An 18,634-nucleotide genomic window follows, 5' to 3' on the forward strand; every position below is an offset into this window, starting at 1 on the left:
TACCCAAGTAGCAGTGTCCACTGCAGATGACAAGGCATTAGATGAGGCGATGAGGTATAAAGAGGTAAAACCACTGCCACTCTCCACCAATCCACTCCACTGGTGGAAGGAACATGAGGGGGAATTCCTCCTGTTGTCATGCCAAGCCAAACGATACCTCTGTATCCCTGGAACTAGTGTACCAGCTGAGAGAATCTTCTCAACAGCTGGTGACATTGTCACGGCCCAGAGAAGTGCGTTGAAGCCTGAACATGTAGACCAGCTGTTTTTCCTTAACAAAAATCTACATGTGCACACTTAATATGTGACCAGAAATGAAGGGACATGGTTCAATGGTTCAGATGTTATTCAAAAAATGTTGTTGAGGTATATCACAATTTCCAAGATGTAAGACAGTTTACATGCACTTTACTTTTCATTTTGATACAGAACTGTCATGTTTTTTTACTTTTGTTCTGTATATGCACAGGTGAGCTATTATGGTGCTGCTAATGTTTTATTTTCAGATGTTGTGAGGTATATCACAATGTCCAGGAGGAAAGATATTTTATTTAACGGCACTTTACTTTTTCATTTTGATACAGAACTGTCATGTTTTTTACTTTTGTACTACATATGTACAAGTGAGCTATTATGATGCTGCTAATGTTTTATTTTCAGATGTTTTATTGCCCAAAGATGTGAAGTAACATACCACATGTGTTATGGGCATGAAAATAAATATTAAAAAATTGCCAACCGTTACTCTTAATTATTTGTGTACTTCTACTTCTTACTGAATTGACATTGAAGAATTTAAATCATATTGAATTGAATCGAAATCGAATCGAAACCTAAAGAATCAAAATCAAATCGTGAGGTTCTTAACAATACCTAGCCCTAAGACCCAGGGTGTGTAGGGAGAAGGATGCTGAGGATGGAACCACCAGGCAGGAGGAGAAGAGGTAGGCCAAAGAGGAGGCTTATGGTTGTGCTGAGGGAGGACATGCAGATGGTTGGTGTGACAGAGGAAGATACAGAGGACAGGGTGAGATGGAAACGATTGATCTGCTGTGGCGACCCCACAGGAACAGCCGAAAGACAAAGAAGAAGATATATATATACACACACACACAAAAGTTAGATGTCAGACAATGGTAATATATATATAAATCCTATATATAATATACATTATATCAGGTCAGAGAGAGAAAGAGAGTGTTCCAAGGCTGTACAAAGCAGAGAGAGAACAAAATAAAATGTAATGTAAATGTAAATTGTCAAATTCACACTAGAACATGACATTCCCGCCCCGAACCATATTTACAGAATTTTTCCAGCTAAAAGCCCTAAAAGAGGACTGTATACAGAGCTCTTTGCAGCTCTCAGCACCTTATTATAATACTACTAATAATAATTCATTATATTTATATAGCACTTTACAGAGTGCTAAAACACACTTTACTGAACAGAAAAAATAACAAAGAACAAAGCAACTTTATTGTAGAAAGATAAAAAAAAATAAACTAATGTAAAATCAGATGTATTGAAAGACTTCCTGCAACTTCAAAAAATCTATAATTTGCAAAACAAGATTTTTTAGATACCTCCAGTTAAGACACCATTACAATAAAAATATAAGGTTCTTAGAAGAGGAGGAAACAGGCCTCATTAAGATCCTTCTCAACTCATGCAAAGGAAACGCCCCAAAGAAACAGATATCCAGATTGTACTCCTGTTTACAAACGAGGAGAAATCTTAATACAACACACGTTAAAATTACATGGGAAAAGAAGCTAAAATTATAATAACGGATGATAACTGGTTAAATATATGCAATGCTGTGCTCATTACCTCAAGCTCAGGTTTGTGGAGGGAATTTGCATGGAAAAACATGGTCTGATTTTTTGTTACCCCTAGTATTAAAAGTAGATAATGTAATGACCCTGAAAAGGCCCAATGTTGGAGAAAATGTGGGATTATTTCAGCAGGACATTATCACATTTTTTGGGAATGTACTAAGAGCGCACCCTACTGGTCAGATGTGATAACAGCAATCAATACAATAATGGGCTTGAAAACAAAAAGTTGATAGGACAAATATTTTTGGAGAAATTAGTAATTTTAGCTAACCAGTAAACAATCGATGCTGTGCTGCAATGCACCATGGGAGTTCTGGGTTTTGAGGTTTTAAATGTTATTGTAGTTTATGTTAGTTTAACAGTGTTGTTAGTATTAGTGATTTATTGTTTTGTAGCAAAATTGGTTTAGTCAGTTTAGTTAAGTCTCATGTTGCTCTTACCAGAGTGACTTAAGTTTCATGTTGATACCATGAGTGAAATGTGTTGTGGTTTTAATGTCTTCAGCCACTGTCTTTGTTTGTCAAATTCAAAGCACCTGCTTACAGCAGCTGTGCGTAGGTGCAACTTCGATCAGGGACAAACAGAGCATTGCTGACATTTGCTGTTTGGCATGCTTATGTATTTTGGGTCAAGGATGAACGGCACCAAAACGGAACACTGATAGGACTTGTAGTTTTGGAGAAGCTATGAATATTAGCTAATGTTGCAAATTACATTTTGGACTAATGTAAGTGCATTTAGAATTGTAAATACATTAAAAATACATGGATGACAAGAAATTGAGAGCACTTATTTCCGTTGTGGTCCATTTAAAAAATCAAATGACAAAATAAAAGTAATAGTAAAATAATAATCATAATTCTCTGTTTCTCAGTTGTGAATTTTGCACCATCTTGTGGTCCGTGACTTACGCGAGAGGTCAGTTTCAGCAGAGTTCTGGATCAGGGCACAATGTAAACAAACAATGTAAACTTCATTTGTGATTGCTGATAAATACTGTGCTCTGAAACATTCATATTTTATTACAGCAGCACAGTGGCTAGCATTCATTCCTCACAGCAAGAAAGTCCTGGCATCGCATCCTGCCTGGTCCTTTCTGTTTTGAGTTTACATGTTCTCCCAGTGTCTACATGAGCTTCCTCTGGGTACTTCGGTTCCCTCCCACAGACAGAAACATGATTATTTAGGGTCTGCTCCTTTCTCTGTCCCTGACTATGCCAGTGTCTCTACATCTGCAGTTGGTCCCTGGGTGCTGGACTGTGGCTGCACCGCTCCTAGTGGTTGGATTGTTTTTAACTGTAATTAGGATGGGTTAAATGCAGAGGATAAATTTTGTTGTATGTATGTCGTTACAATAACAATAAAGGCCCTTCTGATCTGATTATTCTGGAAGTCCTGAAACTCAGTTATACGTATTACCTATTGATTGTATTGTTTATTATATTTTTATTCAATATATAAATTATTTTATCAGTAACCTATAAAATACCACAGAATGAAAATTTGCAAGCACAGGCATTCAGACCACGAGGTTCTGTTTTCACATCGTGTTTTTTTCTGAAAGTAACCAATCTTTGTTTTAGGAACTGGGAATATAGAATTTTTGAATCTTTTTTTTTTTTGCTGGAATAGTAATAATTACATTATAGGACCAGTGTTTAAATGACCACACGTGGTTTAATAAACATTCATTTTGCAACAACAAAAATGTTGACAACAGGGTTGAACTTGAACAGGGAACTGTAGATAATCTAGTATATAAAAAAGCTGACCGTTCGTGCGTGTGTATGTGTTCACTATGCACAGTCACAGTAATGATCCAATCTACACCAAACTTGGTATGGTAACTGGAGGCACCAAGGGGGAGGTCACTGGGGCCCTTAGGTTGAAAGCATACGTACACAAATATACACACAAACACCCACACCCACACACACACACACACACGGTCAGCCTTATATATGAGATCACGACCTGCTCTGCTATGCACAGCCACAGTAATTAAGCAATCAACACCAAACTGGCTATGGTGACTGGAGGCACCAAAGGGAGGTCACTGGGGTCCTTAGGTTGAAAGCATACGTACATGAACACACACACACACTTTCAGCCTTATATATTAGATCACAACCTGCTCTGCTATGCACAGCCACAGTAATTAAGCAATGGACACCAAACTTGCTATGGTGACTGGGGGCACTATGGCGGAGGTCACTGGGGCCCTTTGGTTGAAAACGTATGCGCACGAACACACACACGATCAGCCTTATATATTATTAGATCACGGCCTACTCGCTGGAGCCCTTATTTTCGCAGTTCACAGAAAGCAAGCATCACACTTTACTTACTACATACATACAGTGGGGTAAAAAAAATTTTAGTCAGCCCCTAATTGTGCAAGTTCTCCTACTTAGAAAGATGAGAGAGGTCTGTAATTTTCAACATAGGTACACTTCAACTATGAGAGACAAAATGAGGAAAAAAAATCCAGAAAATCACATTGTAGGATTTTTAAAGAATTTAATTGTAAACCATGGTGGAACATAAGTATTGGGTCACCCACAAACAAGCAAGATTTCTGGCTCTCACAGACCTGTAACTTCTTTGAAAAGCTCTTCTGTCCTCCACCTGTTACCTGTATTAATGGCATCTCTTGGAACTTGTTAGCTGTATAAAAGACACCTATCCACAGCCTCAGACAGTCATACTCCAAACTCAACCATGGCCAAGACTAAAGAGCTGTTGAAGGACACCAGGAAGAAAATTGTAGATGTGCACCAGGCTGGGAAGAGTGAATCTACAATAGGGTAAGCAGGTTGGTGTGAATAAAAATTGTAAGAAAATGGAAGACATACAGGACCATTGATAATCTCCCTCGATCTGGGGTTCCACGCAAGATGTCATCCCGTGGAGTCAAAATGATCATGAGAACAGTGAACAAAAATCCCAGAACTACACGGAGGGACCTGATGAATGACCTGCACAGAGCTGGGACCAAAGTAACGAAGGCTGCACACTACGCACAGATCGACTCAAATCCTGCATTGCCAGGCATGTCCCCCTGCTTAAGCCAGTACATGTCCAGGCCCGTCTGAAGTTTGTCAGAGAGCATATGGATGATCCAGAAGAGGACTGGGAGAATATCATGTGGTCAGATGCAACCAAAATAGAACATTTTGGTAAAAACTCAACTCATCATGTTTGGAGGAAGAAAAATGCTGAGTTGTATCTCAAGAACACCATATCTACTGTGAAGCATGGCAGTGGAAACATCATGCTTTGGGGCTGTTTTTCTGCAAAGGGGACAGGACAACTGAGCCGTGTTAAGGGAAGAATGAATGTGGCACAAAGCATTTCAAGGTCCTGGAGTGGCCAAGCCAGTCTCCAGACCTCAACCTCATAGAAAATTTGTTGAGGGAGTTGAAAGTCCATGTTGCCCAGCGATAGCCACAAAACATCACTGCTCTAGAGATCTGCATGGAGGAATGGGCCAAAATACCAGCTACAGTGTGAGCAAACCTGGTGAAGACTTACAGGAAATGTTTGACCTCTGTCATTGCCAGCAAATATTATGTTACAAAGTACTGAGTTGAACTTTTATTGTTGACCAAGTACTTATTTTCCACCATAATTTACAAATAATTTTTTTTTTTAAATCCTGCAATGTGATTTCCTGGATTTTTTTTCTTTCTTTCTAATTTTGTCAATCACAGTTGAAGTGTACCTATGATGAAAATTACAGACCTCTCTCATCTTTCTAAGTAGGAGAACTTCCACAATTAGGGGCTGTCTAAATACTTCTTTACCCCACTGTAGTAGCGTCTGGATAGGGTGCACTTTAATTACAATCCGAACGGGCCAACGTGTTGCATGCCAGTTAAGGTGCGCCTTTTCTCTATTAAAATGTGCCTGCTGTATACAGTATGCCACAGCATTGCAGTGATATGACATGCTATCACCTTTTTATCATCATTCACTTGAGTCTCTTGAATGTCACAAACTGCTCTATGAAAATTAATGATGACAACATACACACAATGCAATGCAACTTACTATACCTCAACTAAAGTGACACGAAATATACAATGACATGGCTAAAATTCTTCTCTTTACCCATGTGTAGAACGACGGGTAACTCGGCTAGTAATTATGATAAATGTGAAATCTCCTCTGAATTTGTATTTTCAGATGCACCTGTCTAAACTGGAGACATTAAGAACTCCTCAAATCTACCTGAGACAAGATGTCCTGTGTAAATCCCTTGGTGGAAATGACTGTCCCCTACTTACCATCACCGCCATGCCAGAGTCCAACTCCAATGATTACGTCTGTCAGTTCCGTAAGTGAATCTTAGTGAATCTGTGCATCCATTCACTTTTTTGCCCAACATCACTGTCATGACTGAGCTGAAACAGCTGAGCTACCGTTCCCGTGTAACATTGAAAAGCTGCACACGTTTATACTGAATTCACGTTAATGGAAGACAGTTCTACTGGTAAATTTGAGACTGTAATCTCACAGAATGTCTGAGTTATATTGAATTTATTGTGAGCTGATCTCTGAATTTACCAGGTTTTTCCTCATAAATTTGAGAGATTTTTTTTTTTCCCTCCTTCACCTCCTCCTCAGTTTTTCCCCTGTCTCTTGCAGTGACCATAATATACCATTGTACTAATACACTGTTGCAGCTGACAGTGTCTACTATGATTGATGGCATATAATATTGCTGGCTACGATATGTCATCATCATCATCGTCCTCCTCCCCTCTCTGGAGACTTTGGGATGCCTCTACTGTTTCCAGTAGGTGCTGAAGTTTGTTCTGTCCATTATCTTTCTCCCCAACTGCTGGGCATCCATACCAAGCAGTCTTTCGAATCTGGTCCAGCTGGGATAATGTTCATCAAACAATATTTGTTTTCTAATATTGCTGTTGTACATCCTCCAGAACTGCGCCGGGTACTTTAGCTGCTGTTTTAAGCAGAAGGACTTGATTGATGTAGTTCCAGTAATACGGTGCAGGTCCAGGTTTGAGAATTTAAACTTAAATTTAAACGTGTTCTCGTCATTCACATTCCCAACTCCATCATCCCTCTGTCGTTTATACCCTCCCAATTTCAATTCAATTTTTCAATTTATTTTCATTTATATAGCGCCAAATCACAACAGAGTTGCCTGAAAGCGCTTCACACAGGTAAGGTTTAACCTTACCAACCCCCAGAGCAACAGTGGTAAGGAAAAACTCCCTCTGAGGAAGAAACCTCAAGCAGACCAGACTCAAAGGAGTGACCCTCTGCTTGGGCCATGCTACAAACATAAATTACAGAACAATTCACAGAACAGTTCACGGACAAATATACAAGAAATGCTATTGGCGCACAGGACATTTACCATCTTCCTCCGAAAACCGTTCCAAACCACCTCCACCTTTGCAACTTCTTTCACAGTCAAGTGCCAGGTCTGAACACTGTACAAGAGTCATGATCTTGCACATGCAGTGAGGAACTTTACTCAAGTGGAAAGGTGTATATAATGATCCCTAAGCATGTGTTTGAATGTGTTCCATTTTTCAAATACAGCACCAGTTCTAGAACCAAGGGTCTGTAAGTTGTCATCTGAGTTTGTGATGGTATAACTGAAGTATTGCAAACTTCTCACTATTTATTTTAATGCCAGTGACATCGAGGAGCCTGTCTTGATTCTTGAAGGCTTCATCAACATTAAAGGCCATCGTTTCTGTTTTTGTATCAGACATTTTCAGTCCAAACTGAGTATATGTATTGTTATAAATCCAGAGGATGGCTTGTAGTTTGTCTATTGACTCCGCAAAGATGGCTTAGTCATCTGCATGTAAAAACTCCGTTATTCTACCCTCACCTCTCGCTCTAGTGTTTTTCCAGAGTTAGGGTTAGCAATAATACTCAATCCCCTGTAGTTCCCAGCGCAGTACTTCAGACCGCATTTGTAAAGGCAGATGATGCTTGCTATGAGCCAGCGAGTTGGTACTTGGAGGTATGTCCATATCAGGCTCACTAGGAGCACGAAGTATTCTAGAAGATGTTCCAAGCTCACATGGTTCAGATGTTTGGAATGTATTCTGTCCGTTCCCATGCACTTTCCATTCTTAAGTTCATAATGTGCATGCAACATTATGTGCCATGAATGAATACAAGCATGTCATTTGGTCATATATTGATGTTTCAGTTTTGACACCCCATGTGAATCGTCCAGATGCAATGAGAAAATAAATGGGCTAATATGGGGGATAGGATCAAAGTGACTGCCGATAAGGTCATAATCAGATGAATCCTAATAACAACAGAAGTTGTTACTTACTCTGTATTTGTGTGCAAAATAATTGTTGAGACTTGAATTTGTCTTTGCGTTGTACAAAGATTTTCATTGACAATTGGGTGGTTTCACAGAAACCGTTGCTCTGGGGAAAATGAATCCTTTCACAACAGCCTTGTTGGCTCCCTACTTTTCTGATTGAGCCAAAGCTGCAATATCAAGTGGAAAATCACCACAAATCGGATCATGCAGAAAGTTATTTTCCGGGTGTCTGTGAGTGCAAGCTCCCATGAAAAAAAAGTTACAGCTTTGTGGTAAATGTTGTTGCCCCCTATTTTCCGGATGCTTGAGAGAATCATGATAAATACTGAAAGCTAAATACTGAGACAGACATGACTAGAAGTAGTCCATGAGTCAGGTGAAAAGTCGGTATCAAATGTTAAATGGACTGCATTTATATAGCGGTTTTCCATCTGCATCAGACACTCAGTCCTTTAACTTGCAAACCGGTGTGCACAATAAACCATTGTCTATGCATGAACATGTGCCTTTCTTGCACACTCAGGAGCAGTGACAAGACAACAAAGACAGGACAACATCTGGTGCAGGTCGGATGGTAAACTATTGAATTGCAACATCCCTTTCAGTGATGGTCCAACCATGTCAATCAGTTGGCTTTGGAATATCCGGCTTGTTCTCCAGACTTCTCCTCCATATGGAAGCCTGATAATTAGCCCTTCTGGTGTGCTGATACAATGCATCCCAACAAGGGGACAATTGTCCTGTTGCCATGTCACCCCATTTGGACCTGAACACTTCATTGACTTCTTTGATCTCTTTATTGGATGAATACATTTTGAAAGTGTATGCCTGAACAAGAGCAAATGTTCATCACTGAGTTCCCAGTCTTTTCCAATGTCAGAGAACACTCTCCGACAGCTTTCATCTTTCTGAATATTGTTCATTGACTTTACTTTTCCTTGTCCTGCAAATGCACTGACTGTATCTCAGCCCATCCAGGCATGCAGTCTCATCAGCGCAGAATACATCCTTCCCAAGAATTGTTCAGAGGCGGTTGATATCAATAATGCGAATGTTGTTCTTTTTTTCCTCGTCTCAGCAGTACCCTTGTTCCCAATTCAAGATAAAATCCAAGAAGGAGCACTAGGACATCAGTGTCCTCTGATATAACCATCACTTTCGAAAAAAGATGCAGCAGCATGTCTGCAGTGCAGACACAGCCTAGTATCAGCTTCTTCCTGACTACACTCAAGTTTGGAAACCTCCTCTAGCAGGTCACTTTCAATCCTTACACGTTTCACCTGATGTGATGAAAAGTTCTACGTCTAAGGGTTTGTTTTGACATGATGGATCCTTCCAGCTACTTGACAAGTATTCAGTGAAATTATTCTTACTCTCCCCACTTAACAACCTTTTCCATCTTTTTTATCCTGTGGCCTGCCCGGATCTATGCCTTCAGTGGAGCCTTGGTTCATCCGCTCAGCATTTTTTATCGAACTGTCCTTGTAAGTATCAAACACAACATCAGTTCTGCTGCTTCCCTTCCCCTCATTGAGTACATAGTTCAAGATCCTCTGTGACATTTCAGCAAATGTATGATTGTCCCCATTCATTTTCTGAACTAAACTCATGCCATCAGTTATCGTAGCCATTTGATCTGATGGTGGGTCAGCCTTCGCTGCCTCTTTCTCAATATGATTCCTAAGCTTAGCTTAGCTTAGTCTGTCTTTTTAATGTGCCATCCCATTTAGCCAATAGCCATGGGTTTGGTCCGAGAGGATACAAAAGAACGTCTCTCATATCCAGTTTTCTGTTTTCAGAAATAAGGATCATTTTACCAAAGAGCCAGTTGTCTGCTTTCAGGACTACCTCTTTGTCTCATGTTTTCACAGTTGTTACTTTCTGTAGGTCAGCAAATGTTTTCAGCTTCAGTTTCTTTATAGGTTCATAGAAACCTGCTCCACTTTCCAATTTCAACGTAAACCGCATAAACGCCTCCTCTCCCTTCTCCTGTGCCCTCATCAAGTCCTTGCAGACATCAGGTGGAGCAATGAGCCCAGTAGAAATGTTCACCAGATCGGAATATCCCTCATCAAATGGATTAATTCATTTACTCTCTAGCATTTCCTGCACAGCCTTTATATTTGCTTCATCTTTACTAATGCGAGATCTCTGCAGATCCTGATATCCTGAGGAACTTTGGATGGAAATTATTTCCCTGAGTTGATGTAAGGCTTCTGCCCTACGCTTTGCAGTGAGGTAGTACCATGACACGGCCCCATGCTTCATGCTAAACCCTCTGGTTCCACCTGAAGTTTGTGTGTCTTGATTTAGTTTCTTCAAGGGTTTGGTCTACAGCAATTTTCCCAAATGGGTTTCCACTGTTGCACTGAACAGAAAACCCCCCATTGAGAAAATGTTGGTGAAGATCAGGGCAAACAGAATTGAGCATCATCATCTGACTGTAGTGAACTGGAAGATAGCGCGAGTAATTGGTTTTGTCCATTGCAAAACACCATGTAATCATCTACCGAATACATGCTAGGTGAAGATACCAATCGCCTTCACGATCATCTCTGATCAGACCAAGTAATATTTCCACCAGATCAATGTACATTATCCAGAATGTGGAAACAGGACCTCTGTCATTGCGCAGAACACCCAAGTATACCTCAAAAGGATAAAGTATCCTTTGGCAAGACATGTCTTGCTCAAGGGATTCAAGTGTAACAGAGCACATATTTTCATGGAGATCAATCAATCAATCAATCAATTTTTTTATATAGCGCCAAATCACAACAAACAGTTGCCCCAAGGCGCTTTATATTGTAAGGCAAGGCCATACAATAATTATGTAAAACCCCAACGGTCAAAACGACCCCCTGTGAGCAAGCACTTGGCTACAGTGGGAAGGAAAAACTCCCTTTTAACAGGAAGAAACCTCCAGCAGAACCAGGCTCAGGGAGGGGCAGTCTTCTGCTGGGACTGGTTGGGGCTGAGGGAGAGAACCAGGAAAAAGACATGCTGTGGAGGGGAGCAGAGATCGATCACTAATGATTAAATGCAGAGTGGTGCATACAGAGCAAAAAGAGAAAGAAACAGTGCATCATGGGAACCCCCCAGCAGTCTACGTCTATAGCAGCATAACTAAGGGATGGTTCAGGGTCACCTGATCCAGCCCTAACTATAAGCTTTAGCAAAAAGGAAAGTTTTAAGCCTAATCTTAAAAGTAGAGAGGGTGTCTGTCTCCCTGATCTGAATTGGGAGCTGGTTCCACAGGAGAGGAGCCTGAAAGCTGAAGGCTCTGCCTCCCATTCTACTCTTACAAACCCTAGGAACTACAAGTAAGCCTGCAGTCTGAGAGCGAAGCGCTCTATTGGGGTGATATGGTACTACGAGGTCCCTAAGATAAGATGGGACCTGATTATTCAAAACCTGATAAGTAAGAAGAAGAATTTTAAATTCTATTCTAGAATTAACAGGAAGCCAATGAAGAGAGGCCAATATGGGTGAGATATGCTCTCTCCTTCTAGTCCCCGTCAGTACTCTAGCTGCAGCATTTTGAATTAACTGAAGGCTTTTTAGGGAACTTTTAGGACAACCTGATAATAATGAATTACAATAGTCCAGCCTAGAGGAAATAAATGCATGAATTAGTTTTTCAGCATCACTCTGAGACAAGACCTTTCTGATTTTAGAGATATTGCGTAAATGCAAAAAAGCAGTCCTACATATTTGTTTAATATGCGCTTTGAATGACATATCCTGATCAAAAATGACTCCAAGATTTCTCACAGTATTACTAGAGGTCAGGGTAATGCCATCCAGAGTAAGGTGTTATGTGTCGGACCAAGCTCGGAGAACCGACCAGCGTTTGAAGGACCCAGTATGAAATAAGCAGAGCACGGTACAAAGGCTAACTGAATTTAATACATAACAGTGAAAATGTAATAACAGAAAGGTGCGGCCTGGCGTGGTGCGCTCCCAGCAGCGCTAACGGTCCGGAGCCAGAAGCTGTTTCGGACCCAAGGACCCCGCCGACACCCCCCAGGTGGCCGCAACAACCGAGTCTGTGAAAGAAGGAACCATTATGTGAGTCCACACTCTACACACAGAACACTTAAAGGTGTACAAACAGCAAACACTTCCTGGCTTGATTACTGATCAGCTTCCCAACCTGCAGGCATGGAACATCCCGTTCACAAAACTCCACCGCAGTGGAAGCTGATACATGACTAACAAACAGCTCAATACAATAAGGTGTGAGGGACACCACATTTACTGACTGTATAACTGTTAGTCACAAAATCTAACGTACCTCAGGAAGTGTGCTGACGAGCGTGAGACCTCACCCCCTCCTCTTTCACAGACTGTGCATCAAACCTGGACGTTTCTCAGCATCCGCTGCTGATGAGATGGCTCCCGAGACGACGATCTCACCCGTCTGGTCACAAGGTCGAGTCTCTGGCAAATACACACTGTGCACTCCAGTCTTAAATGCCAACATGCTCCAATCCAGCCAGATGCACCTCAGCTGTGAGTCCTGACGAGTCGCAGGTGATCAGGGTGAGGTCCTGACAGCCTCAGCAACACAGCCACTCAGTCCCAAATGCACGCCACCTGGGAGGAAAACAAAAAGACAAACAAACCGGCAGCCAGGCCCCCCCAGCCATATAACATAAGGATCTGGTTAGACACCATGTTTCTAAGATTTGTGGGGCCAAGTACAATAACTTCAGTTTTATCTGAGTTTAAAAGCAGGAAATTAGAGGTCATCCATGTCTTTATGTCTGTAAGACAATCCTGCAGTTTAGCTAATTGGTGTGTGTCCTCTGGCTTCATGGATAGATAAAGCTGGGTATCATCTGCGTAACAATGAAAATTTAAGCAATACCGTCTAATAATACTGCCTAAGGGAAGCATGTATAAAGTGAATAAAATTGGTCCTAGCACAGAACCTTGTGGAACTCCATAATTAACTTTAGTCTGTGAAGAAGATTCCCCATTTACATGAACAAATTGTAATCTATTAGACAAATATGATTCAAACCACCGCAGCGCAGTGCCTTTAATACCTATGGCATGCTCTAATCTCTGTAATAAAATTTTATGGTCAACAGTATCAAAAGCAGCACTGAGGTCTAACAGAACAAGCACAGAGATGAGTCCACTGTCCGAGGCCATAAGAAGATCATTTGTAACCTTCACTAATGCTGTTTCTGTACTATGATGAATTCTAAAACCTGACTGAAACTCTTCAAATAGACCATTCCTCTGCAGATGATCAGTTAGCTGTTTTACAACTACCCTTTCAAGAATTTTTGAGAGAAAAGGAAGGTTGGAGATTGGCCTATAATTAGCTAAGATAGCTGGGTCAAGTGATGGCTTTTTAAGTAATGGTTTAATTACTGCCACCTTAAAAGCCTGTGGTACATAGCCAACTAACAAAGATAGATTGATCAAATTTAAGATCGAAGCATTAAATAATGGTAGGGCTTCCTTGAGCAGCCTGGTAGGAATGGGGTCTAATAAACATGTTGATGGTTTGGATGAAGTAACTAATGAAAATAACTCAGACAGAACAATCGGAGAGAAAGAGTCTAACCAAATACCGGCATCACTGAAAGCAGCCAAAGATAACGATACGTCTTTGGGATGGTTATGAGTAATTTTTTCTCTAATAGTTAAAATTTTGTTAGCAAAGAAAGTCATGAAGTCATTACTAGTTAAAGTTAATGGAATACTCAGCTCAATAGAGCTCTGACTCTTTGTCAGCCTGGCTACAGTGCTGAAAAGAAACCTGGGGTTGTTCTTATTTTCTTCAATTAGTGATGAGTAGAAAGATGTCCTAGCTTTACGGAGGGCTTTTTTATAGAGCAACAGACTCTTTTTCCAGGCTAAGTGAAGATCTTCTAAATTAGTGAGACGCCATTTCCTCTCCAACTTACGGGTTATCTGCTTTAAGCTACGAGTTTGTGAGTTATACCACGGAGTCAGACACTTCTGATTTAAAGCTCTCTTTTTCAGAGGAGCTACAGCATCCAAAGTTGTCTTCAATGAGGATGTAAAACTATTGACGAGATACTCTATCTCCCTTACAGAGTTTAGGTAGCTACTCTGCACTGTGTTGGTATATGGCATTAGAGAACATAAAGAAGGAATCATATCCTTAAACCTAGTTACAGCGCTTTCTGAAAGACTTCTAGTGTAATGAAACTTATTCCCCACTGCTGGGTAGTCCATCAGAGTAAATGTAAATGTTATTAAGAAATGATCAGACAGAAGGGAGTTTTCAGGGAATACTGTTAAGTCTTCTATTTCCATACCATAAGTCAGAACAAGATCTAAGATATGATTAAAGTGGTGGGTGGACTCATTTACTTTTTGAGCAAAGCCAATAGAGTCTAATAATAGATTAAATGCAGTGTTGAGGCTGTCATTCTCAGCATCTGTGTGGATGTTAAAATCGCCCACTATAATTATCTTATCTGAGCTAAGCACTAAGTCAGACAAAAGGTCTGAAAATTCACAGAGAAACTCACAGTAACGACCAGGTGGACGATAGATAATAACAAATAAAACTGGTTTTTGGGACTTCCAATTTGGATGGACAAGACTAAGAGACAAGCTTTCAAATGAATTAAAGCTCTGTCTGGGTTTTTGATTAATTAATAAGCTGGAATGGAAGATTGCTGCTAATCCTCCGCCCCGGCCCGTGCTACGAGCGTTCTGACAGTTAGTGTGACTCGGGGGTGTTGACTCATTTAAACTAACATATTCATCCTGCTGTAACCAAGTTTCTGTAAGGCAGAATAAATCAATATGTTGATCAATTATTATATCATTTACTAACAGGGACTTAGAAGAGAGAGACCTAATGTTTAACAGACCACATTTAACTGTTTTAGTCTGTGGTGCAGTTGAAGGTGCTATATTATTTTTTCTTTTTGAATTTTTATGCTTAAATAGATTTTTGCTGGTTATTGGTAGTCTGGGAGCAGGCACCGTCTCTACGGGGATGGGGTAATGAGGGGATGGCAGGCGGAGAGAAGCTGCAGAGAGGTGTGTAAGACTACAACTCTGCTTCCTGGTCCCAACCCTGGATAGTCACGGTTTGGAGGATTTAAGAAAATTGGCCAGATTTCTAGAAATGAGAGCTGCTCCATCCAAAGTGGGATGGATGCCGTCTCTCCTAACAAGACCAGGTTTTCCCCAGAAGCTTTGCCAATTATCTATGAAGCCCACCTCATTTTTTGGACACCACTCAGACAGCCAGCAATTCAAGGAGAACATGCGGCTAAACATGTCACTCCCGGTCTGATTGGGGAGGGGCCCAGAGAAAACTACAGAGTCTGACATTGTTTTTGCAAAGTTGCACACCGATTTAATGTTAATTTTAGTGACCTCCGATTGGCGTAACCGGGTGTCATTACTGCCGACGTGAATTACAATCTTACCAAATTTACGCTTAGCCTTAGCCAGCAGTTTCAAATTTCCTTCAATGTCGCCTGCTCTGGCCCCCGGAAGACAATTGACTATGGTTGCTGGTGTCGCTAACTTCACATTTCTCAAAACAGAGTCGCCAATAACCAGAGTTTGATCCTCGGCGGGTGTGTCGTCGAGTGGGGAAAAACGGTTAGAAATGTGAACGGGTTGGCGGTGTACACGGGGCTTCTGTTTAGGGCTACGCTTCCTCCTCACAGTCACCCAGTCGGCCTGCTTTCCCGGCTGCTCGGGATCTGCCAGGGGGTAACTAACGGCGGCTAAGCTACCTTGGTCCGCACCGACTACAGGGGCCTGGCTAGCTGTAGAATTTTCCACGGTGCGGAGCCGAGTCTCCAATTCGCCCAGCCTGGCCTCCAAAGCTACGAATAAGCTACACTTATTACAAGTACCATTACTGCTAAAGGAGGCCGAGGAATAACTAAACATTTCACACCCAGAGCAGAAAAGTGCAGGAGAGACAGGAGAAGCCGCCATGCTAAATCGGCTAAGAGCTAGTAGCTACGCTAAGCTAGCGGATTCCTAAAAACACGCAAAGTGAATAATGTGTAAATAATTTAGAGGTGATTCAGCAGAAGGAGTGCTTTAGTTAAGGCACGTAAAGATTACACTGGGAAACAAATCGTAATCTAGATAACTAGATCAATCTAACTGCACAGATTAAACAGCTAACAGATACAGAAAAACACCGCTGTGCTCCGGATCAGCCACACATCGAAAGGTTTCATCATGTGAAGATCATCCTGGTGGCTCTTGTCTATCCACTCTAAAAACCAATTTCAATTCAATTTATTTCCTTTATATAGCGCCAAATCACAACAAGGCCTCAAGGCACTTCACACAGGTAAGGTCTAACCTTACCAACCCCCAGAGCAACAGTGGTACGGAAAAACTCCCTCTAAGGACGAAACCTCAAGCAGACCAGACTCAAAGGGGTGACCCTCTGCTTGTGCCATGCTACAAATATAAATTACAGAAATAATTCACAGAACCCTGACCAAACCTGTCGCATCATCGATTCATAAACAATTTTATGAAGACGCACAGCTCGGTTGTATTGCTGACCCAATAAGACTTTCTCAATTGACCCTTCTGCAGTTATCCCCCATTCAACTGCTAGATCACGCAGTCTGGCAGATCCATACAGTTTTCCAATTATACCCAGTAAATTGCAGATGACAAGAAAATTTCCCATCATCATGACAATATGTTCGAATTTCAACTGGTGTTTCCAAGCTATCTCTGTAACTTTGGCATACAAAGCTTGGTCCATTACCATACATATTTTGTCAAGTTCAAATGACTGGCAAATGGACACTGATTTGTGCAGAATCTCTTGCACAGTAGAAAGATCTGAATGTGGGGCATTGATTGTTGGAAGGTAACCAACAGTGTCCTTGGATACTGAAACATTGTCCCTTGTCTGTATATTGAATCCAGTCCACGAGTGTATGATCTGGTTGTGAATGTCACGCATCCGCACAAGAAGCCAAATGTAATTTCGCTGGTGAGCACTTGTGGATGCCTCTATGAATGGCATTGACAAAGATGGGGTGTTTAGTGGGGGTGAACCCATTTTCTGGCCTGCTACATACACTGGCAGACAGTCACCAACTGTCGCTATCGTTGGGTTAGGGTTAGGGTTAGGCACCATCACCTCGACTAACTTTCTCAACGCATAATGCTGTGTCAATTTCTTCGAGTTGGGTATATGAATATAATGAACAATATTGACCAAGCCTATTAAGGGTCCTGATGATTTCCACATTACCTGTCAATGTTTTCACAACATAAGGTAACAGGACATGCTTAGGTGTGACAACCTGTGCATTTGTCACAGCATTCACGATATCTTGCGCAAGTGACCAGGACAGCCAAGAGATTCGGTCAGATGCGTTGTGCTGTTGTACCCCCAGGAACACCTTCAAAAATGCCATAAGACACTCTGGCAGCTCAATGTATGATTTGTCCAGTCTTGACACAGTCTTGTCCTTGGTTGTACAGCTGAATTCGCTTTTCTAAACGGATAACTTCAGACGCAGTGTCATCAGTTTTAAGGTTATGTGGTCTAAGAAACACTGTGATCTGTTTCCAAAAAGTGCAACTTGTCGCTGAATTCAGCCTCAAGATTTCTGCAAATTCTTTTTTGCAGATGCTCTAATGTCAACACCCTGTTCAGTGAAAAACGATTCCAATTTTGCTGTGATTTCTGCCATGAAAACCAGGTGAGGATTGAACAGTATGTTACAATGCACATACGAATATAACTTCTCCAGTGCAACTCCCACAGCATTGGCATAGCCATCGTCGCCTGCTGCAGACTGTGATGCGGACTTTGGTGCCGTTGATTGGTCTCGTTTTGAGTTTACTGTGTAACGCCGATAGCAGGTGTCGTGGTAGTGCCCTTCAGCAGCAACAATGTCACGGGATGTGAGGGCAATGATCCTCTCATCATATCTCCTAATAGCGGCATCATGTTCTGTTTCGTCAGCCCTGAGTTCTGAGGACTGAATGAACGGTTCCCTTGTGTGAGAATGTTGAATGTACTTTGTCTTTTCTCGCAGAACATGCATACTTCTGGATAGACACGTGATTTGTCTGCAGCATCTGTCGGCTGGTGTGAAGACCTCTGCTGAACTGAACTAGGCTCACTACTGAAGTTACCTAGATCACCCCGAATTTTTCTCAGATTTTTAACATGTGTTAGTCTGTCTCTGCATTTCTTATGATAACAGATATCTGGTGCGGATGGAGAATTGGCATCAGCAATCCTCAAAATGTCTTAACAATTTCATAGAGTCTTTGCCAAGATGCAGTGTCTTTAAGTTTAACAAGTTCATCCACATAACATTCTCCCTCACATATTGCACATTTGGCTTTTTCGACTCTTGTCTGCTTTGTTTTCCTGCAGTCTTCCTTAGAGTTGGTCATGATGCATGGCTCTGTCTTCTCTTTGAAATTTTCAAAATGGGACCTGAAA

General features: G+C 41.3%; 1 protein-coding gene across 1 annotated transcript in view; it reads left to right on the forward strand.

Annotated features, from left to right (window-relative positions):
• agtpbp1 (ATP/GTP binding protein 1) overlaps window positions 1–18,634 on the forward strand; it is a 172,684-nt gene that overhangs the window by 126,262 nt on the left and 27,788 nt on the right. Inside the window, 1 exon segment of the mRNA XM_034170437.1 lies at window positions 6,030–6,180. Coding sequence (XP_034026328.1) covers window positions 6,030–6,180 — 151 coding nt within the window.

This window comes from Thalassophryne amazonica, chromosome 5 (genome assembly GCF_902500255.1).
Source record: "Thalassophryne amazonica chromosome 5, fThaAma1.1, whole genome shotgun sequence".
In the NCBI taxonomy this organism is placed as follows: domain Eukaryota; kingdom Metazoa; phylum Chordata; class Actinopteri; order Batrachoidiformes; family Batrachoididae; genus Thalassophryne; species Thalassophryne amazonica.